Genomic DNA, 27,315 nt, shown 5'->3' with positions numbered 1-27,315 from the left:
GCAGAAGGATCGCTTGAGCCCAGGAGTTTGAGGTTGCTGTGAGCTAGGATGACGCCATGGCACTCTAGCCCGGGCAACACAGTGAGACTCGGTCTCAAAAAAAAAAAAAAAAAAGACTAGTCAAGTACAGTAGTGAGAAGGAGGGAGCGAGTAGAACAGAGTTCAATCTGCAATTGACTGTGAAAATCAGCTGAGACAACTCACTACATTCAGACCAGCCTCAAAAGATTTTCTTGAGAACTCCCCATGTGTCAGGCAGTATCCTCAGCCAAGTCCTCCTCCATGATGCTCTGGGCTCACTTGGCTCCCACACCACTGCCCTCTTCTGGTTCACTTGCACTCTGACGGTGCTTCTCTATCCCTCCACAGTCCACCAAGGCACGGCTTCCCAGGTTTCTGTCCCTGGCCCTTTTCTTCTCTGCTTTTAGTGCTATCCACTCTCCTGACTTCAAAGTCCACTTCTACAATGACCTCCAAATCTTTATCTACAGTGATCGAACATGTCCCAAAGAAAATTCACCATCCTCCATCTCGAATCAGCTCATACTCATTTCTTCCGTGTTTGTGTTCGTGGCACTGCCATTCTCTCAATTTTCAAGGACTGAAACCTCAGAGTTCCCTTAGATTTCCAGCTCTATTCCCTTGCCCCTCATTGTACATCCTATAGATTAGGGGTATTGAGCCTTTCTTTCCTCCTATTTTAACAAAGCAGGAACCTCCTTCCTGCCTTCCACACTAATTTAACCATTTAAGCCTACAAACTGAGCTTTCTGGTCACAGCTCTGATCATGGCTCACCTGTGCAAATTCAGGACTCTTCATGCTCAGTCTCCAGACTCCTTTCTAGTCTTTCCTTCCTTTAGTACAAATTTTACATTCAATGGGAAAATAAAAGGAAAGACCTCTAAGATAACTGAGTGATCAGCTCAAGCGAGATAAAGGTGGAAACCCCACATGCTCACATAGAATAAACAGTCTAGGAAAAAAAATTTAGAGATGTACAACTTCTGCAACTACCCCAGCACAGAATGCCTGGTTTTGACTCTGTCCCCTCCTTATGGCCCTGGCTGCTGTACCCACCAACATCTCACATTCTTTTCTCTTCCTGAACCAAACTGCTATTCCACAAATGTGCCAATGCTCTCTGGACACTGTCTTGACTCATTTAAAGTTCATTGCAAATATACCTTCCTTCTTTATTATTTCTGATTTTCCCAATCAGATGTGCCACCTCTTTCCTCTAAATTCCCAGAGCCCTTTTCTCATGCACTTATTTTCTGCCTTGCATTAAAGTTAAGCAGCTATCTATCTTATCACCCGCTATTCATCTGTGAGCTCCCCAACATCCCAGATTAGACCTTCCTCTCAGAAACCATACATAACCAAGCACAATGTCTTACACCAGTCATTGTTTCACAAATGTTCAGCAAATGGAATCTCTCCTAAATGCATCCCCCAGGAGCATAACCCTTTAGGCGTCCGCAGGAATACACAATCTGACCTAAGAAGGCCTCTGACTCTGAGCAGAAAGGGGCCACAAAAGGAACATGTAGCGAAAGTGAATGTGCTTAGGGTGAATAAGCATTCACCAGGGCACGGGGGGGATGGAGAAGGTCCTGACTGATCTGACAATGGAAAGCTTAATTAGAAAAGACTTCCCAGAGACGGAAACTTTACAGGAAGAGTTGCCATGTCCTCATCTTCTTTTCCCTGCAATGGGGTTTCCTAAAGACTGTGCACCCACTTCCTTCATAGTGCTCTCCACTTCCAAGTGGGGTTAAAGTGCATCGGGTGCCACTCTAACACCCCTTTCTCCCTTTCTCCCTCCTCTTATTTGCCCTCCCCTGTTTTCCAGATTCCACGGTGATGAAACAAAATAAAAAAGAATCAGTGAGGATTAGAGGAGAGGATGGCCAGAGATTTGTTAGAATGTTGAGAGGCAAGAGGATGAAATATTTTAGTATCTAGAGGAATCGCACCTCTTACCCTCATCCTGTCTCAGGATGGTCCTGTGTTGCCTCATGCACATCTCAGGACATTTTTAACAGGCAGATGTCTGAACATAACGTAGTCATCTTGAAACTTCATAGAAACAGAAATATAGAGCCAGAGGAGGTCATCTGCTAAGATGTGGAATTCCAAACATTATCAGGATAAACTATAAAGTGTATAAAGTGTGAAAAGACCAAATTGAATACCATCTTAATAAAATACCATTTGTTAACTAATTATGTTCCACTACAGCATGTTAATGAAGTCCCTGTAGTACACTACTGAAATCAACCCACAGGGCAGTGGCATTAGCAGCAGTCTGGGGTCACCTAATTGTGCTAGGTCCTGTCCCAAGGGCTGGGGATATAGTAGTGAACAGCATAAAGTCTTCAAGATACATATTCTGAGGCCAGGCGCGGTAGCTGACGCCTGTAATCCTAGCACTCTGGGAGGCTGAAGCGGGAGGATTGCTTGAGCTCAGGAGTTCGAGACCAGCCTGAGCAAGAGTGAGACCCCATCTCTACTAAAAATAGAAAAAATTAGCCGGGCCCGGTGGCATGTGCCTGTAGTCCCAGCTACCCAGGAGGCTGAGGCAGGAGGATCACTTGAGCCCAGGAGTTTGAGGTTGCTGTGAGCTAGGCTGATGCCACGGCACTCTAGCCAGGGCAAGAGAGTGAGACTATGTCTCAAAAAAAAAAAAAAAATACATATTCTGGTTGGGGGAGACAGACATCATGAAAACAAAAAAATATTATTTTAAATATTGATAATTACTATGAACCAAATAAGGTAAAGTGCTCAAGTGTGTGGAGTAGGGATAGGGTGGAGAAGGGAGCCTTGAGCTAAAATGATTAGAGGGGACATCTGAGTGAAGAAGAAGACATGAGAAAACCTGGGAGAAGAATATTCCAAGGAGAGGGAAGATCAAGTACACAGACCCTAATGTGGGAATATGAGCGGCTTGTTTCAAGGCAAAAGGATGGCTGCTAGGGCCAGAGCAAGGTGGAAAAAGGAAGGAAAGGAGATGGGAAAGGGCAGAAAGATAGGCAGGGGCAGATCATGCAGAATTCATGGGCTATGAAAAGTATAATTAGATCCTAGACAACCACTTCAATTCACCCCTAAGTAGTGACCTGGGTATTGTAAAATCTGGTGCATCTAAGTATAGCTGGACTTAAGTTAAGAACAGCCCCAGTGAGGGATGACTTCCAGTTTTTCAATAGAACCATCCCAACCACAGGTTTCCCCTTCCCTGAAAACCCCCAGAGGATTATTGGCCAGGCTAGAACCTCTACTTCTCCTTGAGCACATTTCAAATACTTCCACTGGGGTGACATTGGTATATTACTAGTATTATTTAATTTTAAAGGAGAAATTGAAGAGGCAGTGATTGGGTATTAGAACCTGTGTTATTAGATCTCATCTTATTGGTTAACTTACTCACTGTCACTATTAAAGTAAAACAAGAGGGCTGGACCAAGTGACCTCTCAGGTTCTAACGTTCAAGACCTAGGAAAGGTTCAGGCTAGGTCATTCTTTGGAGAACATACGATGGTTCAATTTTTCTCACTATCCTTACCTATTGGTACAGAAAGAAACAATAGAAAGGGCTCAGTAAATGTGTATTGAGTGAATAACGTATGGTTTTGCTTGATACCTAAATTCCCACTAGGCAGCTCTCAGGCATAATGGGGAAGACATCCTTCAGATGCCTTTGATGATTCTGCAGGAAGTAGGGCAAAGCTTAAATCTTAGAGAAAGAAGACTTCCTTCTCTAAGAGGTCTTTTTGGACCAATCAAGTCTCACAAACATTAGCCAATCATAGCACCTGCCTTTTGAAAATACCAGAGAGACAGGTGGAAATGAAAACAAGCTCAGCAGGGAGTCAGAGCTAAGAAGGATAAAGTGGCTGTCAGAAAATTAGGTATCAGTTTTTAGGCTGGGGATTCTGAAGCAGGGATTTGGATTTTCTGAGTGAAATTAGCAGAAAAGATGATAAATGAATAAATACTAGGAGATGAATATAGCACCAATAAAATCCAGTCCATCTAACTGGATTCTGGCAGTCCAATGATTTCAACAAACTAATCCTGGGGTCACTCTGCTGGCCATTCAACTGCTCTACTACCTACAGTCTTTGCCCCCCTCAGCTACCTACCAACCCATCCAAATCCCATTTCTTCCCAACTAATTCCCCATTCTTTCTTCCATTCAGCATCAAACCTAGTCTTTTGGGGCTATCTGTGTGCAAATAAAGTATTCCATTTTAGTAAAACGTATGGGAAAGGTATAATCTTAGTGTATATATTTAAAATATGTATGTACACACATACAGAGAACAATCATTAGTGAACTAGCACTTAGTCTTGTGGAGCAGGACAGAAACCACAGGTGTGACCCACCCTGCAGATGGAGATTGGGCCTACCAGCATACAATACAGTACATGCACACTGTTTGCCAAGCACTCACACAGAGCTCATTAGCACATACAACAGGGTGTTCTGCTCCTCTGGGCCTAAGGTTGACTCAAAGTCAATAACCACAGTGGGGAATCTAACATGTGAAGCAGATGTGAGCCTTTTTTTTAAGTTTCAAATATGATCAAATAGCTCTTACCTCTGTTAAAAACTTATTAGAAGGCATTAAACTTACTCCAAGAATCATAAATCTAGTAGTTAATCAGGAATAATGATCTGTCAGAAAAAAATGGAAAGAGCCATTCCTCTAACTAAAGCTACTGCCCCATGTTCCTCTGGGACTAGGAGAGTTCACTGAAATACATCATAAACTCTTGCTCTTCTTGAGTTTATCTTTGGAAAGCTACTCTAATGTTTGTTTTCTCATACACACGAAAAAAGCAACATCGTGGTTTAATGTAACTTCTCTTGCTGATAAAACTAAATTATGCAAAAAGGCTCACATTTACAAAGCTTCTTACAATGTCCAGAGATTAAATCTCAGAAATAGTTCTGCAAATGGGGTAAGGGAATAGGTAAAAAGCTCATGTGCATAGAAGGTATGGAATAAAGGGTAAGGAAGACCCAGAGACTTTTCTGCAGCCACAGAACCTTGTATCATGGCATGTATATTGAATTAGAACACAGTTTACTTCTGTCTTCCTTCAAAATGGGACTGATTTTATTCTACACCTTCAGGAGGCAACGCCACCCTGAGTACAGCCTCACTGAGTGCTAGGGCTGCTCTTCAGAGTAGACTGGGGGGAACCCACAGCACAGCCAGCCATACAGCAAATCTCAATTCCCTCTTCTCTTCTCCAGAGTTGCTCTAGAACCACAACAGGCCTGAGGAGTAGGCACCATTTGTCCTTCATTTGCCTGCAGTGCTTTTTTAAAAAGTGCTAGCATGAACAAGATTCTAGTTTTCAGAAAAGTCTATGTATAAAGGACCATTCCCCAACACACTATGCCCTAGCAATGCCATCATCATAGGCGGCTTTCTTTTACGGCAAAGTAGAGCAAGCATAAGAAACAGATGATGTCATCTGGAGAGTTGCTCTTGCTGCCAATTACTCAGCTGACCTCGTGGATGGAACCAGACCTCAGGATTCAAGAGAGCTTGCCCAGGATTATTTTTCTACTGCCAATTAGACAAGAGTGTTCATAAATGGTTACCTCCTTGCTGAGGGCAAAGGTCAAGTGGTTGCTTGCTAGATGGTAACTAAACTGATAACAACACGCCCCTGAGGTGCCATGAAAGGGCAAAGAGACCACAGGATTATCCAGACAGAAGAAGAAGCAGAAGCAACATATAAAAATGTTTATATGATGGAGCAAGATATTAAAATTGGGTGGTTAATGCCAGATACTGTCCTCCCTTGCAAGCAGTATGGCAGAATGAAAAAAGCAGGATTCTATCCCAGCCTCACCAGCTATTAAGTTATATGATCCTGAGCCGTTTCCCCATGTGTAAAGTAGGGATAATGATACCTACCTGCCTGAAGTACTATAAAGATGAAAAAGACAACTCGTATAAAGTACCTAATCTAATGCCTAACATACAAGGGGCATTCAACAAACGTTAGCCTCCCACTCCACACCCTTTCCTTCTCCCACTCTTTCCCAATTGCTGAAACCCACATTAGCTCTTCTTCCATCTGGTCAAAATAACTTGGAAAATTTGACCTTGATATCCTCAAACACCATTGACCTCCACAGAGCCACCCACATAAGTTCTCATGGTAACAGACCCAAAGGCTGAGTCAGCCTCTACAGCTTCCGTTCTCCCCATCCAAAGGACAATTTTTCTCTGGGGGTTGTACAACTTTGATGAAAAAATCGTCACGGGAACAAGCAGTACAGAGAGAACATTTCACATGCTGTCTCGGGCATCAGAAAGTTGCTGTATCATAGCCTCAACATCGCAGGGGATGCTCCAGAGATTTCACAAAGGCTTTTAAGCCAAACGTGGCTTCTCATTAAAGCTGTACTGGACTTAAGCCTTTCTCTTATAAAACTGAGCATCACCGGTAATCAGGAAACCATGGCCAGGTGTGCGTCCAACTGCTAATGCTCCAACTAGGCCCCAGGGAAAAAGGAAAGCAGGACACCACACATGTCATATGGGGAGCAAAGAAAGGAAGAAGAGCCTTAATAAGGTCAACTAGACAGGTCCACAAAAATTCCTCTTCCTTCCTTCCACTCCAGTTGGGTATTTGTATAACTTTGTGTTGTAAGCTCTTAGGAGTATGTCACAGGCGTACTCCTGTTTCCCCTTTTCTTGTTTAGATGGGAATACCAGGCAGAAATGGGTATCGTTAGACAAAGCAAATACAGGAAATGGGGTAAAAATGGGGTTTTATAGCCAAACCAAGTTTTTAAAACTATTTGTATTTTATTTTCTTTTGAAATTTTGCATGTATTTCCAGGCAGTTTTCAAGAACCAGTGCACTGAACTGAGAACTTCACATTCCCAAGGAACAAGTTATTTGTTAATATTTATATTAGACTTTGCAGTGCTCAAAGCACTGTCTGACATGCTATCGATGAGATGCTAATGATATCCCTGCCAGGTAGGGATATCATTACCCCTACTTTTATTTACCAGATGAGGAAATTGAGGCTAAAGAAAATTATTTTTCCCCAAGGTCTTACAGCTAGTGAGAAGGAGTTACGACTCAAACTCAGGTCTCCTGATGACAGAGCCAGATCTTCCCACACCAGGCTGCCTCTCACCAGTTTCCCTGATCACAAAGAATGGCAGTTCTTACCTTCCAACTCTTCTTTCTCATAGTGAATGTTGAGAATTGTACTGGTCCCACCCTGATCCACCACAGCTTCTTCATCTGGTCTCTGTTTAAACACAAATAAGTAGTGATAGTAATACACATACATTCATTCAAACACTCACCTAAATACCTTGTGTATGCCAGACCCTTTTGAGATACTTGGGGGAAAACACAATGGTTTACATGTAATTTTACATTTGAACCTCACAATACCTTTTAGATGCAAGTATGGCAGCCATTTTCTTTCTCATTCTATAAATGAGCAGCCTCAGACTTGGAGAACACTAAGTAATTATGGCCCAAGGTCACAAGTGCGGTAACATGCAGAGCTTTGACTGAGCCCAGGTCTTCTGACTGCAGATCCCATGCCTTTTCTGCTTACCCACTCCACCTATACCTCTGTGTAACATGTTGGTGTTTTGCAAGTGTTGTCAAACAGGTTGTTTCATTTGGTGTAAATTAGCCTCCTCAACCTCTTCGCAGTATTTGAGCCTGTTTACCATGCTGTCTTGAAATTCTCCATCCTGCTCCTCTTAGCAGGTCTTCTCTGTCTCATCCTAAGGCTCATTTTCTTCCTCTAACCATAATTCCCAAGGAAGAGCTCTCTACCTTTTTGTTTCCCTAGCTTGAGTCTTACACTTTCAACAGCAGCCTGAAAGTGTGTAGCTCAGTATTTGATAAGCCACTGAAATGCCAGACCTCACGATCCATGTGTGTCTAAAACTAAACTAACCTTCCTTCCAAAATTAGCACCCTGCGCTCATTTATTTATTCCTACCATGGCACCATCATTTCTTAGCCTGCATCTGAAATTTCAAACTTACTTATTTACTCATTCCACATGGACAGAGGGCCTACCATATACTTTAAGGGAGCTCCCTTTTCTTATCAAGTTCTCCTTTGCGATTTCTCTAAAAATTAATCTCATCTGTCATCCACTCTACCCCACAATCTCCAGCCCTTCAGTGGTCCCCAACCTTTTTGGCACCAGGGACCGGTTTCACAGAAGACAATTTTTCCATGAGGGGGCAGGGGTCAGGAGCTCAAGCAGTGATGCGAGCGATGAGGAGCAGCTGTAAATGCCAATGAAGTTTCCCTTGCTCCCTTGACCTCCTCCGCACACCTCCTGCTGTGCCCCCTCCTCCCCGCTTCCTCAGTTTCATGGAAGACAATTTTTCCATAGACGGAAGGAGCTGGGGTGGGGCCGGGGAGATCTGTGCCCAGTCCCTAACAGGCCACGGACTGATACTGGTCTGCTGCCCAGGGGGTTGGGGACCGCAGCTTTAAGTCATATTGGGCACTTTTTCGGTTCTGGAACCACACCCACCTTCTTTACTGAGTGCTGCTCTCCCTTCCTGGAAACATTATCTCCCTGACACTCCCATCCTCACTACCGGCAGCTAATACTTATTCATCATCTCTTAGATCTCAGCCTAAATGCACTTCCTTGGAATCTTTCCCTAACTACCCCCTCACTTCCAAACTAAGCTAGGCAACCCCATCCCCCACGCCCCCGCCATTTATATACCTTCGTAGCACACTGCGGTTCGCCTTAGTAATGTCTCTTTCTGCTCCTTGAGGGAGGGACAGTATCTGTCTTCCTCACTACTGTATACCAACACACACTTTTCATATAGCAGGCGCTCAGTAAATCTTTGTTGAAAGAATGAATACATATTTCTCAATAGAAGACATACAAATGGCCAAAAAATATGTGAAAAAATGCTCAACATCACTAACCATCAGGGAAATGCAAATCAAAACCACCATGATGTATCATCTTACCCCAGTTAGTATGGCTATCATCAAAAAGACACACACACACACACACACACACACACACACACACACACACACAAATGCCGACAAGGATACAGAGAAAAGGGAACTCATATGCTGTTGGTGGGAATGTAAGCTAGTATAGCCACCATGAAGAACAGTATGAAAGTTCCTCAAAAAACTACAAATAGAACTACCATATGATCCTGCAATCCCACTACTGGGAATTTATCCAAAGGAAAGGAAATCAGTATGTTAAAGAGACATCTTCACTCCCATGTTTATTGCAGCACTATTCACAATAGCCAAGACATGGAATCAACCTAGATGTCCAACAGATGAATGGATAAAGAAAATGTGGTATATATACACAATGAAATACTATTCAGCCATAAAAAAGAATGATATCCTGTCATTCACGGCAACATGGATGGACCTGGAGGACATTATGTTAAGTGAAATAAGCCAGGAACACCACATGTTCTCACTCATATGTGGAAGCTAAGAAAAGCTGATCTCATAGAACTAAAAAAATAGAACAGAGGATACTAGAGGCTAAGAAGGGAAGAAGAAGGAAGGGAAAGGGAGAGATTTTTTAAAGGATACAAAATTATAGCTAGATAAGAGTAGTAAGTTCTAGTCTATGTAGGATGACTATAGTTAACAATAATATATTAATATTATATAGTTTCAAATAACTAGAAGGAGGATATTGAATGTTCCCAACACAAACTAATGACAAATGTTTGAAATGATGGATATGCCAATTACCCTGATTTGATCAGTATACATTTTATGTATAGAAACATTACTAGGTACCTCATTAATATGTACAATTATTATTTGTAAATTTTAAAAACAAGACCCTGAATTATCTCAAAAAACTCTAAGCTGATTTCCTTGCCAATCTATTTCCCTTCTAAAATCTGTAACTCCAGCCAGGCTGACTGATCCCAAAGGCACTACACACATTTCCACCTTCATGCCTTTGCTCATACTGTCTGGTCATCTGGTCATCTAACATGCCCTTTCCCCAAACCCTCTAGCAAACTAAATCCTCACTTTCCTTCCAGATTCTGCTCAAATTTCCAGCTTACTATTCTAATGTTATTATTTTGTAGTTATTATCTATGCCCCCAAATAAGACAATCTTGAACATAAGGCAATACATTTTCCCAATGAGAAGATTCAAAAAAAGTTTTTGAGGCCAATTTGAATAAACAAACTTTTAGGGAAGTAAATAAAATAGTTGAATGTCTACTTAGAATGTTTAAGTTATGAATTTAGCTTTATAGATGTATTTAAAATTACATATTATTACTATCATGGAAAAATCTCCAAGACATTAAGTTTAAAAAGCAAGGAGGAAAAAAACTGTATCATTTTCTACCTTTTATCTATCTAAGAAGAGGTATTGGAATACAGGTATCTGCTTATATTTAAAAACAAATAAAGGGGCCGGGCGAGGTGGCTCACACCTGTAATCCTAGCACTCTGGGAGGCTGAGGCGGGAGGGTTGCTTGAGCTCAGGAGTTCAAGACCAGACCGAGCAAGAGGAAGACCCCATCTCTATTAAAAATATTTAAAAAATTAGCCAGGTGTCGTGGTGTGTGCCTGTAGTTCCAGCTACTTGGAAGGCTGAGGCAGGAGGATCCCTTGAGCCCAGGAGTTTGAGGTTGCTGTGGCGTAAGCTGACATTGTGGCACTCTAACCCGAGCAACAGAGCAAGACTCCATCTCAAAAAAAATAAATAAATCAAAAATTAATAAATAAAAGAAGAATAAGCCACAAAAAAAATTTTAAAAAGAGTTACCTATAGAAGAGGGAGGGAATAGGATAGAAGAGACAAGGAAAGAAGTTAGACTTCTTTGAATATACCTTATTTTATAAATAATTCACATAATTCTATCAAAAAATTTAAAAAGCAGCTCCCTTAATATTCCATGGCATTTATGAAAAAAAGCAACTTCCAAAAATCAAAGACAAAATGAAAGCAAAGGCCAAATTGATGGGACAACTATTCCAAGAGAAATTATTCCAAGTAACATTAAAACAAACATCCTTAGTGGCATATACTCTTAAGGGAAAAAAAGAATTTTAAAAGATCTTAAACTACTATTTAGTTATCATATTGTTGATTGTAGTGTTGGTATTGGTATTCTGAGGCCATTGTGAATTGTGAGATAAATGAGTAGCTATGTGAATTTATTCTGTCACTCCCAATGTGATTGAGAACTGGGATTCTCACTAGGGGAGAAAGGAGATATAGTTGTAGTAATGAGATAAAAGGTAAGTAAAAACCATGTAGTCCTGAACTTGAATTGGAAGTACCAACAAGACTATATGATGGGCCAGGCGCGGTGGCTCATGCCTGTAATCCTAGCACTCTGGGAGGCAGAGGCAGGTGGATCGTTTGAGCTCAGGAGTTGGAGACCAGCCTGAGCAAGAGCGAGACCCCATCTCTACTAAAAATAGAAAGAAATTAGCTGGACAATTAAAATTTATATATAGGAAAAAAATTAGCCGGGCATGGTGGCACGTGCCTGTAGTCCCAGCTACTCGGGAGGCTGAGACAGGAGGATCGCTTGTTTGAGGTTGCCGTGAGCTAGGCTGACATCATGGCACTCTAGCCCAGGCAGCAGAGTGAGACTTTGTCTCAAAAAAAAAAGACTATATGATGTATTTTTATTTTTAAATGTTTTTAAATTTATAAATTTTATATTTTCTAGCTCTGCTCACCCAAATGGCCTAAAAAAATGATTAATCAGTAGCAATGAGTATCGTTAGCACCTAGATTGTGGTCTCTTAAAATACCATTTTCTAATAAAAAGAATTGGAGCTCCTCAGAGAAATGCCTGGTCACAGGTCTCAGCAGGAAATGTACTAGATGAGTCTAAATGTCATATCAGACAGTGAAGAAGCACTCAAAGACAACTAGAGTTGTGTGAAAAGGACTCAGAAGCCAACTTAAAGTGGTCCCTTGCCAAAACAGGACAATTTGAGCATCAAAAAAGGTAAAACCTGCCACAGACTGAATATAACAAATATATGAAGATCCATGAGCTTACAATGTCACTTTAAAAATTAACTAATTGGTAACTATTGAAGGATAATGCTAATAAACCAACTCATTATTTTGAAAACTGGTTAATAATTTATTTGGAGTTTTCCTATATAAATTATACCATAGAGTGGTACCATAGAGTAGATGAGAAAAGTTTCTCATTATGGAAGAGAATAAATGAAAAAGAAATGTCTTAAAAAAAAAAAGGAATGATAGAACATCACTATTTTGTAATCTTTAATGGATTGCACTGATGTTCAACAGCTGCTAACATCACAGAAGAGAGACAACCAGACATTATATGCCTCCTAATGGGAGACCATACCACCACACATAAGGTAATCTTACCAAATAAACTTTCCCTGAATCTGATCAAGCCTCTAAATCCAAATGCTAAGTTACTGAAAATACAGTAAAACAGCATTTCATGAAAAACAACACGATGGGAATACAGTCAGCAAAATCCAGACTCTGTCCTCTCAAAAGGCCTAGTAAGATGAACCAGTAGCAATGAGTGTTATGAGCACTTAGATTATGGTCTCTTAAAATACCATTTTCTACTAAAAGGAATTAGAGCTGGGTTATAAGAGACAATGAACCAATCTCAATGTGTAGACTTTATTTGGCTCCTGATTCAAACAAAATGGAAGCTTGAAAAAACATTAGCTACATACCTATTAGCATGGCCAAAATGCAGGACACCAACAGCACCAAATACTGGAGGGGATGTGGAACAACAGGAACTCTCATTCACTGCTTGTGTGAATGCAAATGACAGTTTCTTACAAAACTAAACGTATTCTTATCGTATGATCCAGCAATTGTGCTCCTCAGGTATTTACTCAAAAGAATTGAAAACTTATGTCCACACAAAAACCTGAATACAGATGTTTATAAAAGCCTTATTCCTAATTAGCAAAACTTGGAAGCAACCAAGATGTGCTTCAGTAGGTAGATGGCTAAACTATGGTACATGCAGACAATAGAATATTATTTAGTTCTAGAAAAAAATGAGCTACCAAGCCATGAAAAGACATAGAGGAACCTTAAATATATATTACTAAGTGAAAGAAGCCATTCTGGAAAGCCTACATACTACATAATTCCAACTATAAGACATTCTAGAAAAGGCAAAATTATGGAGACAGTAAAAAGATCAGAGGTTATCAGGGGTTGGGGTAGGGAAGGACGAATAGGCAGAGCACAGAGGATTTTAGGGCAGTGAAAATAGTAGTATGGTACTATAATGGTGGACGCACGTCATTATACATTTGTTCAAACCCACGAAACTGTCCACCACCAAGAGTGAACCCTAATGTAAAATATGGATTTGGGGTGATGATGATGTATGAATGTAGGCTCATCAATTATAGCAAATTGGTGGGGGATGTTGATAATGAGGGCAGCTAGGCATGTGTTGGGGCAGGAGGTATATGGAAAATCTCTGCATCTTCCTCTCAATTTTACTGTGAACATAAAACTGTTCCTAAAAAATCAAGTATTTAAAAACTTAAAAATTAAAAATATGACATATGGGACAATTGGAAATTTGAATATTGACTAGAACTTTTATAATATTAAAGAAATCATTTTCTCTTTAGATGATACTATGCTTCTTTTTCAAGAATCCTTACCTTTTAGAGATACATACTAAAAAATATTTGGAGATGAAACTCAAAAATTACATATATATAAAATAATATATTAATTTAGAAATATTACTTTTTTCACATTTTTATGAAATAATGGTATTCAAAATCTTCAAATGCACTTTTAACATCAGTGTCTTCCTCATCACCATGGATCCTTTGAGTGAATTAACACGATTTCCCAAAGAATATCAGTTTTCACTTCCAGCTAAGTTGTTAAGACTCTCACTAAAAGTCCTGAGGAATAATTTTTAAGCAGAAAAAACTTAGCTGTATTTTGGAATCATGTGGTTATTTGCTTACCTAGCTTACCTTTTAGATCATGAATTCCCTGAGAACCAGAACCACGTATTTTTCATCCTTGTTTTCCCAGCACCCAATACAGTAGCTTAGCACTGTAACTTGTGCTCCTGTAAGTTCTAGGAGCACAAGTGTCTTATGTTCACCACTATGTATCTAGCACCCAGTACAATGTACAGGACATGGTAAGTACCTAATAAATGTCAATGAATATTTTTCAGTTTTATGAACTCTTTGATATTTGATCATATATTTTCTCATAAAACCATATATATGAAAATTATATATATGAATAATTATTCATGTTGGCTTCCCCACTAGTTTTTAATATCCAGAGAATCACAGTACTTAGTACTGTCCACAGACACCTGACACAGCACAAAACACAGTGGGAATCTAAAAGAAGAAAGGGAGGGGAGGAGGAAGAGAAGATTGATTTCTTGACCCCAAGACTATAAAAGCAAAATATGAAGAGAAAGGTTAATCATCTGAAATATTCAGGTTAAGAAATTGACTTGTTGTTTGTAGTTTCCTTCATTTAGATTGGTTAACCACAGCCTAAATTCATTGACTAATTGTTCCTCCACTTTGTCTTGCCAAAGAAAACAGAGCCACTGTCAATAACCATTAGCCAAAGCATTCAAAAGGTCAGGCTTGGATGTGAATATGTAGACCTTGTTAGGATACTGGTTCAAATAAACCAAGTATTAAAAAAAAAAAAGAATTAAAAGGCATAGAAATTTAAACTAAATGAATATTTGATTATATTAAGGAATTACTGTTATTTTTTAAGCATAATAATAATCTTGTGATATGTTAGTTATTTCATTTAAAAAACAGTCCTTAATCTTTAGTGATACACACTGAAATTTTTACTGATGAAATGATGTCTGAGATTTGGAGAATGGATGGAGACATAGATGAAACAAGATGGTGTGTTCATTGTTGAAGCCAAGTCATTGGTACATGATGATTCATTATGCAAATCTCTCTACTTTGGTATGTGCTTGAAAATTATACAGAGTTTGCTTGAAATCATTAAAAATGAAAAGAAAGGAACATCAGGTCTGTAAGGTCTGTGCTTGCTGCCGATTCCTCACCAGCTGGCTGTTATTTCCTCTGATACTATCATTATTTATGGAAAAAAGGACTTTTCAACCTGGAGTGCATGGATTTCTAGGGGGAATGAGCTTCACAGGATCTGTGAGAATATGTGTGAATGTGCATTTTTCTTACGAGAGGCTTCATAACTTTCATCAGATTCTTACAGGGGCTTGTGACTCAGAAAAAATTAGAATCATAAGAAACACATTATATATGCTTAGGAGAAAAAGGAAAAGAGGGAGGGAGGAAAAGAAGAGTGAACTACAGAAAAAGCCCTATTTCTACATATCCTCTTTTCTGTATTTCCTCCCAGTTCACTGACAATGACCCATCACATAAATGTGAATTGATTTTGACTGCCTACCTCTAGGACTAAATAAGATAAAAAGAACTAAAGGGGTTAAATACACATTAAAACATTGAAATTGCAAGGCAGGTCTTGAGAGAGAAAGCATTGTTATGAGCCTTGAAAAATGAATGAATTATAGCTGAGTAGCAGACCAGATTCTCACTTACAGTTAATGGACAAATTAAAAGGAGTCTTACATAATGGCCCCAGCTCCTGCAAGCAGCCACAGAGGCTGCAGGGGAGGGAAAGAAGGGAGCTTTCTCTCTGACACACTTCCCCTGCTGCTCCACTCTGCACCCATGTAGTGGTCTACCTGCCCAACTAAACTCCACCTCTTTTCCTGCAATAGGTCTCAGACTTTTTACCTCAAAAACCCTTTCACACATTCTACTAAGCGAGGTATCCGAAGAATGGAAAAACAAGCACCACATGTACTCACCATCAAACTGGTATTAGCTGATCAACATTTAAGTGCACATATAAGAATAACATGTATTAGATGTTGGGCAGGGGGAGGGGGGGAGGAGGGGACGGGCATATGCACAAACAATGAGTGACATGCGTACCTCTGGGGGAATGGACACACTTGAAGCTCGGACTTGGCGGGGAGGGAGGGTAAGGGCATCATACATAACCTAATCATCTGTACCCCCATAACATGCTGAAATAAAAAAAAAAAATAAAATAAATAAATGTTATGACATTAAAAAAAAAAAAACCCTTTCAGTTTTTCCCTAAGGAGTCAAATGTTTATTGAGTTCTGATACATTCAACCATTTTGAAATCAACAAATATAGAGATGACTTTCAGGGTTTCTTTTCTTTTCTTTTTCTTTCTTTCTTTTTTTTTTTTTTTTTGAGACAGGGTCTCCCTCTGCTTCCCCAGCTAAATACACAATCATAGCTCACTGCAACCTCAAACTCCTGGGCTCAAGTGATCCTCCTGACTCAGCCTCCCAAGTACTTGGAACTATAGGCATGTGCCACCACACCTGGAAAATTTTTCCATTTTTTTTGTAGAGATGGGGTCTTGCTCTTGCTCAAGCTGATCTCGAACTCCTGACCCCAAGCAATCCTCCCACCTTGGCCATCCAAAGTGCTAGGCTTATAGGCATGAGCTACTGCACCTGGCTGACTTTCAGAGTTTTTAATGAGCAAACTGTTGATATAATTAGTATTAGGAACAAATATTTATTGAGCAATTATTACATGCCTAGCATTGTGATTTACATGGATTGCCTCACTGAATCCTCAGAACAATCCTAAATCAAGGCTAAGATCTCATGAGAGCTAAGTAATATAGGAAGAACTCCAAGTCAAGTCTGTCTGTGTTCCTTATTAACATTATATGTTACTATTGCCAAAAGCAAAAAATCTGGTTATTACGGAGAGCTCAGATCACCTAACCACTGCTTAATGCCCACAGTGTGAATAGCTCCAGATCTACATTATTACCTTCTTAAATCCTAGTGCTCTAGAACCTTGTATTCTAAACTTCCTCTTTACTGACTAGACCTCCAATAGTTTTCCATCTCCTTACTCATTTCAATCTTCCTCTTCATCTAGCAGAGACTCTGAATTCTGGCCCCTTATAGACCCCATCACTAAATCTGACCCACAGATCCCCAACTCTCTAATGCGCTCAATTATTTCCTCATTCAATGCAGACAACCTATAGCAAGAAAATTGGTTCCACGAGGACTTGTGCAGGTATTCCAGACCTCCAGGCCATGAATTCCTGAATACGCATGAGCTTTCCATTCTGACTCTTCAGCAGCATGCTAGAGGCCTAAAATTCCAAAATGGCTCTGGTTTCTTAGTGATTCTTTTATCAAACCCCACTTGGAGTCACTCCTGTTCAGTACAGATTACTAGTTAGTACATTGTAATAGGAAGAATAATGGCCGCCTAAAGAGATGCACATCTTAATCCCTAGAATTTGTGAATATGTTACTTTACATGGCAAAGGGGGATCAAGGTCGTAGATGGAAGTAAGGTTGCTAATCAGCTGCCCTTACAATAAGGAGATCATCCTGGAGTATGTAAACCACAATGTGATCTCAATGTAATAACAAGGATCCTTAAAAGTGGAAGAGGGAGGCAGAAGAGTAGAGTCAAAGAAAGATGTGATGACAAAAGCATCTGAGAAATGCTATGTTTCTGGCTTTGAAGATAGAGGAAGGAATGGAGGAAGGGAACTGTGAGCCAAGGAAAGCAGACGGTTTCTAGAAGAAGGAAAAGGGGAGGAAACAGATTCTCTCCTAGAACCTCCAGAAAGAAACACAGCCCTGCCAAAACTTTGATTTTTAGCCCAGTGAGACCTGTGTTGGACTTCTGAACCATAGAACTGTAAGATGATAAATTTGTGTTGTTTAAGCCACTAAATTTGTGGTAATTTGTTATGGCAGCAACAGAAAACTAATATATACATTATGACCTTCTGATTACCAAGACCAGCAAACTTGTCACCACCTCATAGGTAACAACCCACCTTTCCATTATCTAAGATTTGTTGCTGTTACCTAGCAGCAGATTTAGAATAAACATGATTGCTTTTCTGTGTCCTGATTACTCCTATAAGCCCTGTGTACCCTGTCAAGGCAAACCATGAGCTAAGATTATCTACAGATTTTGAAGGAAGTAAATTTGCAGCCTGAATTGTCCAATTCTCTGCTCAAGTCTCTGCTTGGCAAGTCAGCCCACAATTCTCCTACTAAAGCAGAGCTGGTAAGACCAGGTAAAGAGAATGCCCACAGGTTCCCCCGTACTCGCATATGTAAAGAACACCTAGCATGTTATGAGGAGAGGATAGAGGGGTATGGGTTATACATTGCAATGTGCTGAGAGAAGAAATTGCTATCTATGGTTGATACTTTTCTTCAATAACATTGAGCAAATATTTACTGACTTCTTACCATAAACTGACTTTGACCCTCAGAAAAGTTGACCTACTTTCTACAGAGCATTCGTTCATTCATTCATTCACTCAGCAAATATTTACTGAGCTCCAACATACCCCAGAGTCACTGGGCACTAGAATTCAGGCCTCCTCCAAGAACTCTTGTCTTGGAGCTTTTTCAGGTCCACCGTAAGACATGGGGTGTGACTCTATTCCCGTCGGCCATGTTTCTCAATTATCACCCATTTACCAGGACTTGTTATTCTGAAGATTTTTGCAAAATTTTCCATTCTGAGCAGGCCTGATCCACATAAAAGCCTTGGTAATTGCCCGAATTCACTTACTTCCCCCTTTGCCACTTCCACCCTCCCTGGGCTTCCTTTCAGTTCCCAGCACCACTTGGCTCAAATGCTGAGGGCTCCAACCTCTCCTTCTGCTTGGTTCTGAAAGCACTGATGAGGAGAACTGTGAAGCTATAACATGTCCCCAGTTCCAGTCCAAAGTAGAGAGTTTCTCTAAAGCTTTCTGAACTTCTTACTCTATTACTACACCCTTTAAGAGCTCATTGACTCTTAAAATTTCAATAACCACTTCCAGAGATCTCATCAAAATAATGGAGGCCTTCATGAACTTATCCTAAATTACACCAACAGCCTCCTAGCTGGTCTCCCTCATACCAGTCTCTTCCCACTCCTATCTTCTCAAACACTTATTAAGTGCTCACTCAGAGCCAGGCACTGATCTAGATGTCAAAGACACACCTACAGTAATTCAGTGATTAAAAGCACATCCTTTGGAGAAAGGCAGCCTTGGATTTGGCAGAGCCACAGGCAGCTCTGGCACCTATTAGGAGTTACTTGACCTCTCTGTCTCTCAGTTTCCTCATTTGAAAAATGGGGATAATAAAGATTTATAATTCTCAGGGTTATAGAGAACATTAAATGAGATAATTCATGGAAAACACTTAGCACGGTGCCTGGCACGTGACAAGTGCTCAATAAAAGTTAACGTGACAGTAACAACAAAGGGAGCCTCAGGTGAGCAGCAGAGATGAATATGCATATTTCATAAGTTAGTGGATGGGAGAAGTGATAGCACTTGGTAGGTGTTGTGAGCAGGGGAAACTGATGAATTCGGATAGAGTGACATGGAGCCAAATCTTGATGGTTAGAATGAAACTTTCTAGGTTGAGAGAAGGGGAAAGATTTTCTAGCTTCAACACCTGAGCAAATATATGGCAGTATAGAAGGGAGAGCTTTTGTGTAATCAAGTAATGGCCATCTGTTGCTCTGTGCTCATCCTATCTAGACCATGAGCTCCTTAAGGAGAGGCACCTTGGCTTTGGATATGGGAGAGTTGTTCATTTACTCATGTAATTGAGTACCAATTTTATATCAGGCACTGTGCTAGATGACAAGATTCTTTGCCTGACTCCTGCTCTCGTGAAGCCTCTGAAAAGATAATAAACAAGAAATCAAAACAAGAACTTTGTGCTTTTTTTCCCCCTTCCCCCCCCCACTCTGATGGAATATATGTGCTATTAAGAAACATAAATCAGAACATAAAACAGAAACATATGAAAGAGGAAAATTAGTGGTAAAGGTCAGGAAAAGCCACTCTGAAGAGGCGCCATTCAAGGTGAGTTATGAAAAGGCCTGCGTAGAACAGTGTCCTAGGCAGAGGGAATGACAAGAACAAAGCTCCTGAGGTATAAAGGAGCTTGACAAATTAAAGAAATAGAAAGAAAGCCAGAGAAGTGGTACACGGTAAGAGAGTAGAAGAGGCAGTCCTGGGAGGGTGGGCAAGGCCCTGATCATGTTAAAGCTTGGTAGACCATGATAAAGAGTTTGAATTTTATTCTAAAATGCACCGGGAAGCCATTGAAGGCTTTCAATGGTAGAATATGACAAGATCTGATTGATTTGTGTTTTTAGAAGCTCCCTGTGGCTAACATGTGGAAAGTGGACTGTAGAAGGGCGAGAAAGAAAGCAGAGGGAACTTTTAGAAGGCTAAGGCAGTAGTCCACACCAGAGAAAGCAGCATAGGCTTATGATATTTAGATGTGATGTCTGGAACCTGTTTACATGAAATTACACAATCTACTCACTTTGCAAGGCCCATCTCCCCTGCACACAGTCTAGTTGGTATACAGGAGGCTTTATTGGTAATTGCCAATCGGTTGACTGTGTCTCCTCTGAGTCATCCCCATTTCCCGTCCTCCTTCTACCCTCATTCTTTTTTCTTCTTTCTCTCAGGTTCTTATTTGCCCATTACCTGACTCCAGCCTTCATGAGGTCCTACTGTTCCCACTCTATTCCTTTTCCTCTCCTCACACCATCACCCATGAAATTTTCACAAACTAGATGTAAAGGAGATAATTATTTTTCTATCCCACCCTAGAAGCATTTACAAATTATGAATTTCACAGAACACTAACAGAAACCTAAGCATAATTATGCCCTCAATATTACAACCAGGACACATTGTGGATGTTAAGGACACTATCTCCTCACATGCGTTCCAGCCTGTTCTCCTCACTGCAGCCAAAGCGACCTTTCAACAGGAAAATCTGATCACAATCTCATTCTCTCTCTCTCTCTCATGCTTTCTCTCCCTCTCTCTCGCCCTCCTCTTTCCCCTCCCTGCTTCAACCCTTCCAGTGGCTTCCCCTTGTTCCTCAGACAAATACCAACTCCCTTGGTATAGACTGTAGTGGCTCTATATGTTATGACCCCAGAATACATCTGATACCATTCCCCTCATCACTCCCTATGGCTCCACCACACTGACCTTCTTTAAGATCTTCTAACCAGATGTGGTCCCTTCTGCGACAGAACCTTTGTGTATGTTGTTCTCTTTGCCTCCAAGGCCCTTTGATCTCCCTCTTCCTTCAGTTGACTTTTATTCACTCTTTAGCTCTTTGCTCAAATTTTCTTCCTTAGCAAATCTTCTCTGATCTGAGACCAAGGCTGGAACCACTGTTATACACACTCATACACTACCTTTCTTTAAAAGCACTTATCACAGTTTATAATAATATGTTTATTTGTGTGATTATTTCATTAGAAATGGTTACACTTCTCCCCTCCCCCACTAGATGGTAAACTTCAGGAGGGCAAGAACATTGCCTATTTTTGCTCATCATTGTATCTCAAACAGAGATTAAATGCACTTAATAGGTCTTAAGAGGATTAAATATGGAAAGATTTTCCAAAATTTTAGATATTGTTCCCCTTTTGACTGAGCGAGCAAAGAAGGAAGTATGGCTCTTCAAGTAGCAAACTATTACCAGGAAGAAGAGAAGACAGTCAGCATCTGGTACCCATTTTGCTACTAACTCAGAATGTTTTCCCTGCTGAAAACCATCCCTGACGTCAACATGCCACTTGTTTCCAAGATATGTCATCCCTCCTGAGATGGTCCATCATCCTCTTCACAGCCCTCCACTTCAGACTTGTCTCCCCTTCAAGCCCTCTTTCCAGGGCAGTGACCACACCATCTGATTGCACAGCAAAGGGTAAGTGAGAATTCAATGAGCTACCACTCACTTACTGGCCGTCACACAACAAACATTATTTCACAAAGTCTTTTCACAAATAGCACCTTGTTTGATCCTCAAAACAACCCCGTGAGGTAGAGAAAGCAGATATAGCATTCCCATTTTAATAGATGGGGAAACAGGTTCAGAGAGGCAAGTGACTTACTCAAGGTCACAAAGCTTGTGTGAGGCAGATGCAGTATTTGAAGCTACAGACTCTAACACCTAGTTCAATGCTTTCTCTTACATTAGCAACCCCAACAGTTCCGTTACCAGTTACTAAACCTGGTTTTCTCATTCCCTTAAACAAGCACCTGTTCCTGACCCCTCGACACTTTCCCAGCCCATTTGTGCTTCGCTACCCAGAACTTGGCAGGTGTCTGTGCAATGAGGCGGAGGGATTCCCAAAGCTGGCCACACTAACCGGGATTGGTCCCAGGCTCCAGTCTTTCTAGCTCTTCCTCAAACCACTGAGGAACCTGAAACCCCCAGAAATAAAAACACAAAGAGAAGACCTGCCCCACCAGTGCAAGGTCCCTGGGCACCCTTTCTGCCCACGTTCCAGCAGGACAACGGGACGCCAGAAGCCGGCCTCTTTCAACAGGGAAGACCCTAGGAGAACAGAGGTCACCGCCCGCCGGCCGTCAGGGCTCCTCGGCGGCGCAAAGGATGCGGCAGTGATGGGCCGGCTCCCCGGTTCGGGCCAAGGTCACCCTCTCGCAACCCCGGCCGGATCCCCAACCGCCCGGAGCGCCCCCTGGTGTCCCGGGTTGGCCTCCCCTCGCCCTCAGGGAGTGGCCTGGGAAGCCCGGACTTGGGGGCAGAAGGAAGGAGGGTGGGCAGAGGATGAGGAGGCTGAGCCCCGGGGAGGGGCGGGAGGCGGAGCCCTACCTGATAGCTGAGGACGCCGTCCGGCTCGTTACTCCCGGCCGGCATGGCGAAGCCGAACTAGGTCTCCCCCACGGGCTCCAGGCAGAGCGTCAGTCTGGTGGAGTCTGAGCGGATCACCCAAGCGGCGACCCCTACCCTGGAGCCAACGGTCAACCATCAACCGCCGCCGCCTCCATAGCCACCGGCCCGCGAGGCATCCGCCGCAGCCAATCAGCGAGCGGCCTTTGCAGCCAATCAGGGCGCGGAGCACGGGAGGACGCTGTCCGGCGGTACCCTGGGCTACCAGGAGGAGGAGGAGGGAGCCGGAGGAACCAACCGCTCCAGGGCCCGGTTGCCGTGGAAACCGCCTCCCTCCCTTCAGGGGCCTCTGGGCTTGAAGGTCCTTCCAACTGCTTGCTGGAAATTGAAAATCTCTTACTTCTATTTGCAGCTGCACCTGACCCTTGGAAACTGGGAAAGGGTCGGTTTTGCCTATTCTGATTTTATTCCTTAGGAGGTGATTCTTAAATTTCGGGAAAACGTCCTTCAGAATTGCAGGAGGAAGTAACTGAGGAGGAGGGGAGAGGGCCTTCTAAAATTAATTGTTAATCCCTGAGCTAGAGGCCAGATCAAATAGCATTAAAGAGAAGCAAGCAGGCAGTGATCAGGCCCCTTCGCATACTCACTATGACTTAGGTGTTCTCCCTGAGTCTCAGGTTGGCAGCAAAAAGCAGAGTTGAGCTAAGGATAATTGTTGAAGTCATTCTACAAAAACACTTCCAACTTTTCCAAGAAATGATCTAAGGCAAGTTATTATTTAACAACAGAACTACTGATCTAAGACAAGGTTAGAAAATCATGAATAATGCATTCAATTTGATTTGGGTTTGAAAGAAAAGAGAGCCTGGCTAAAATTATTAACAACTCTGTATCCCCAAGAGGAGGAAAGCGGCATTTTGTTTTATATGTACTATCACAACAGGCTGTAGGTGAGTCCACATTATTAGGGGAAAAGAGTTGTTTCAAATAGTTCTCAGCCTCCAAAGAAGCTACACTTGGGGAACACAATCTGGTACATGTTAAAGTTTTAGTCCCTGCATACCATCTCTTGCATTAGCCCTGAAATTGGAAACAAGATTGGGCTCCAGTATCCCTGAAGCAGAACCATATTTCTGATCTCCCGTGTAAGCCCCATGTGCAGTTTCTGAGTTTTAGTGTTCCTTGCCACACTCTCTGTCCATCTCTTTCCTAATCATGCCCCTAGAATCTGGAATTTGCATCCCACCCTCAACCCCATTTTTGCCCATCAAAATCTTGACCATCCTTCAAAAGCCACCTCTTCCAAGAAGCCCTTCTTTATTTCACTCTTCCTGACATCTCTAACAGATGTGATCTCTCCCTCCTCAGAATCCTCATAGCACTTCAGATCTTTCTTACAGCAGTTACCATGCTGTGGTTATTTAAGTACTTTATATGTTGACTTTAGCTTAGTACAATATTATAAGGTCTTTGAAGGTGATGATTATTTTTCTTATGCCCATCTGTATACTCCACAGAGTCTCAAAGAGTGCTGGGCACATAGAAAGTGGTTAGAAAATACACATGCTTCTTAATTCAACCTAATTAAAAGTGTGTTGAACACCTATTAACATATAATTCTAAGTAGCACTGAAAATACAGAGAAATCTAAAATATGTATCTCCAAGGAGCTTAATAGTCTAATGTGGGAAACAAGATATATGTTAATACAATGACAAAACAATACAACATAGAATAAGAGCCATATGAATAATATAGACAACAAAGATTACAAAAATTCAGAAGAGAAAATGATCTTCATAACTTAAAGACACTTCAGGAAGGTGACACAGAGGATATGAGTTTGAGCTAAGTCTGAAAATATGCGTAAGATTTAGTTGAGTCAAGGTAAGGAGAGCAAGCATCTCAAGCTTTGGGCAAAGACTTAAGAGTAGTAATGCAAGGCTAGGTGTGGTGGTTCACACCTGTAATCTCAGCACTTTGTAAATCTAAGGCAGGAGGATTGCTTGAGGACAGGAGCTCAAGACCAGCCTGGGAAACATAGCAAGACTCCATCTCTGCAAAAAAAATTTTTAACTTAGCTGGGCATAGTGGCATGTGCCTCTAGTCCTAGCTACTCAGGAGGCTGAGGCAGAAGGATTGCTTGAGCCCAAGAGTTCAAGCTACAGTGAGCTATGATCGTGCCACTGCATTCCAGCCTGGGTAAGAGAGTGAGACCCTGTCTCTAAAAATATAATTAATTAATTAAAAATAATTTTTAAAAAAGAGTAGTAATGCATATGGCCCATTCAGGGTAGCCACAATTTGGGCCAGAGCAGAAAGTTATTGAGAAAAGCAATAGGATGTAAAAGTTGTCATAAAGAAAGGCAGCGTTCAAATTGTAGAGCTGGCTAATTAGTTCAGGCTTTGTTTTTCTTGTATGACAGAAAGTAGGACACTGCTGAAGGTTTTAGGAACACTTCCATGCAGCGGGCCCTGGGTTTGGTGGTATAAATGTATTGTGTCATTTAATAGTCATAACATCTCTGTTATTGCTCCATTTCACTGGTAAGAAAACTGAGGCTCAGAAGTTAAGCAGCTTCCTCAAGGTCAGGCAGTCATTCAGCTGGGATTCAATTATTCATTTATTAATTCAAAACACATTTACTGAGAACCTATGTATCTAGCCCTGTGTTGGGTGTTGAGAAAACAGTAATAAAACAAACAGGATCCTTGGCCTCATGAGCCTTACAATGGAACGGGGAGACAGTAAGTAAGTCAACAAACAAGATAATTACAAGTTATAATAGTTACTATGAAGTAATAAAGAATTGTGTGATAGAGCAACTGGCATGGGGTGGGGAGAGTTTCTCTGAGAGGGTGAGAAGCTCTGTCCTATAAAAATAGTACCAGGGCTGGGCAAGGTGGCTCACGTCTGTAATCCTAGCATTTTGGGAGGCCAACGTGGGAGGACAACTTGAGACCAGGAGTTCGAGACCAGCCTGGGCAATGTAATGAGACCCCATCTCTAGAAAAAACTGAAAACTTAGCCAGCCGTGGTGGTGCATGCCTGTCATCCCAGCCACTCAGGAGACTGAGGCAGAAGGATCCCTTGAGACCAGGAGTTCGAAATTGCAGTGAGCTGTGATGATGCCACTGCAGCTAGCCCAGTCAACAGAGTGAGACACTGTCTCAAAAAAAAAAAAAAAAAAAAGAAGTACCATCTCTGAAATCATCTGCCATTAGGCCAGGATGGATTAGAGAGGGAAACCTGAGGCAAGAGTCAGTTAGACTGACTCTGGTGATGTGATAAATCAGAAGGGGCCAAGGATAGTGGCCAAAAGAAAAATGTGCCCGCATTCCCTACTCCCCTGGAAGACAGGTCCCACCCCTGGCAGAAGTGAAGTGGGCAGGGCAGGGAGAGGAATACAGAAGTAGAGGTGATTCCTGGGAGCTCTGATGGATCTGATTTTCCTCCAGTTCCAATGTGGGAAAATGTCAAAGCCTCTGGCCCTTGACTCCAGGGTCAAGAGCCCCATCTTCTGGCCTATTGTGCAAATTACAAAAGGAAGTAGATCACAACAGAGGCAGCTGCCTAGGCTTCTGCTATCTGGGCCACTGCGGAAGACAGGCTCTCCCTCCTAGGGCTCATTTGGTCTCTCCTTCCCAAAGCAGGCTGGCTCACTTGGCTCCAGGCACCAGGCTGCTAGCCTCTACTGCTCCCTACCCTGGATGGAAAAGTCAAATATGTGGCTGACAGCCTGGCTGGCAAATAGGCCCAGGAGGAGCCAAAAGAAGACTATTCAGCCAAGGACACCACCTCACACTGATTATTTTCCTAAACGCAAAAAAGAAAAAACAAAAACAACAGAACAAAACTCAGAGCCTTCTGGGCCTGCACTTGGCCTAGAAAGAGACATAAAGTGAATATGAAAATGCAAAATACACGTGTAGAGACAGAGACCATAGAAATACACACGCACACAAATCAGCAGGGAAGCAGGGAGGCATACTGTATGGATAACCTCAATCATTGTAACAACTCTATGAAGTAGGCTCTATCATCCCATATTATAGATGAGAAAACTGAGTCTTAGAGATGTAATTTGCCCCAGGTCACACAGCCAGCACAGTTAATAAATGGAGACACTAGGGTCTGAGCCCACATGTATCTGATTCCAGAGTGCATGAGCTTAACCACCCCACTGTCTCCCATGGGACTGCCTGGGGATTCCATCCTTGTCTAACTTTTATAGCCTTCACCCTCTCTTCATGGCTTCCAAATGTGGCCATCCTTCCAGATTTTGTCTCAGTGGTTGTTAAACTTTGGGAAAAGAGGTGGGTCTTGAACCCCATGGAGACATGATAAAAATCTATAGACTCTCTTTTTATTTTTTTTATTTTAGCATATTATGGGGGTACAGATGTTTAGGTTACATGTTTCCCTTGCCCCCCTCCCCCCCCAAGTCTGAGCTTCAAGCATGTCCATTCCCCAGATGGTGCGCATC

At 41.7% G+C, this 27,315-nt stretch overlaps 1 protein-coding gene and 1 pseudogene across 1 annotated transcript in view; both read right to left on the bottom strand.

The window, feature by feature from the left end:
* Positions 1–23,010, bottom strand: part of SLC4A8 (solute carrier family 4, sodium bicarbonate cotransporter, member 8) — a 75,041-nt gene extending 52,031 nt beyond the window's left edge. Inside the window, exons 1-2 of the mRNA XM_012654099.1 lie at positions 22,811–23,010; positions 7,221–7,302 (exon numbers count right to left, since the gene is read on the bottom strand). Coding sequence (XP_012509553.1) covers positions 7,221–7,302; positions 22,811–22,855 — 127 coding nt within the window. The 5' untranslated portion in view covers positions 22,856–23,010. The remainder of the gene's footprint in view (positions 1–7,220; positions 7,303–22,810) is intronic.
* Positions 22,960–27,315, bottom strand: part of LOC105815041 — a 6,600-nt pseudogene continuing 2,244 nt past the window's right edge.

The sequence above is a fragment of the Propithecus coquereli genome, unplaced genomic scaffold, assembly GCF_000956105.1.
Source record: "Propithecus coquereli isolate 6110/MARCELLA unplaced genomic scaffold, Pcoq_1.0 Scaffold111, whole genome shotgun sequence".
Classification (NCBI taxonomy): domain Eukaryota; kingdom Metazoa; phylum Chordata; class Mammalia; order Primates; family Indriidae; genus Propithecus; species Propithecus coquereli.
Note: the sequence above shows the minus strand (reverse complement) of the source record. Positions and strands in the feature narration are given on the sequence as shown.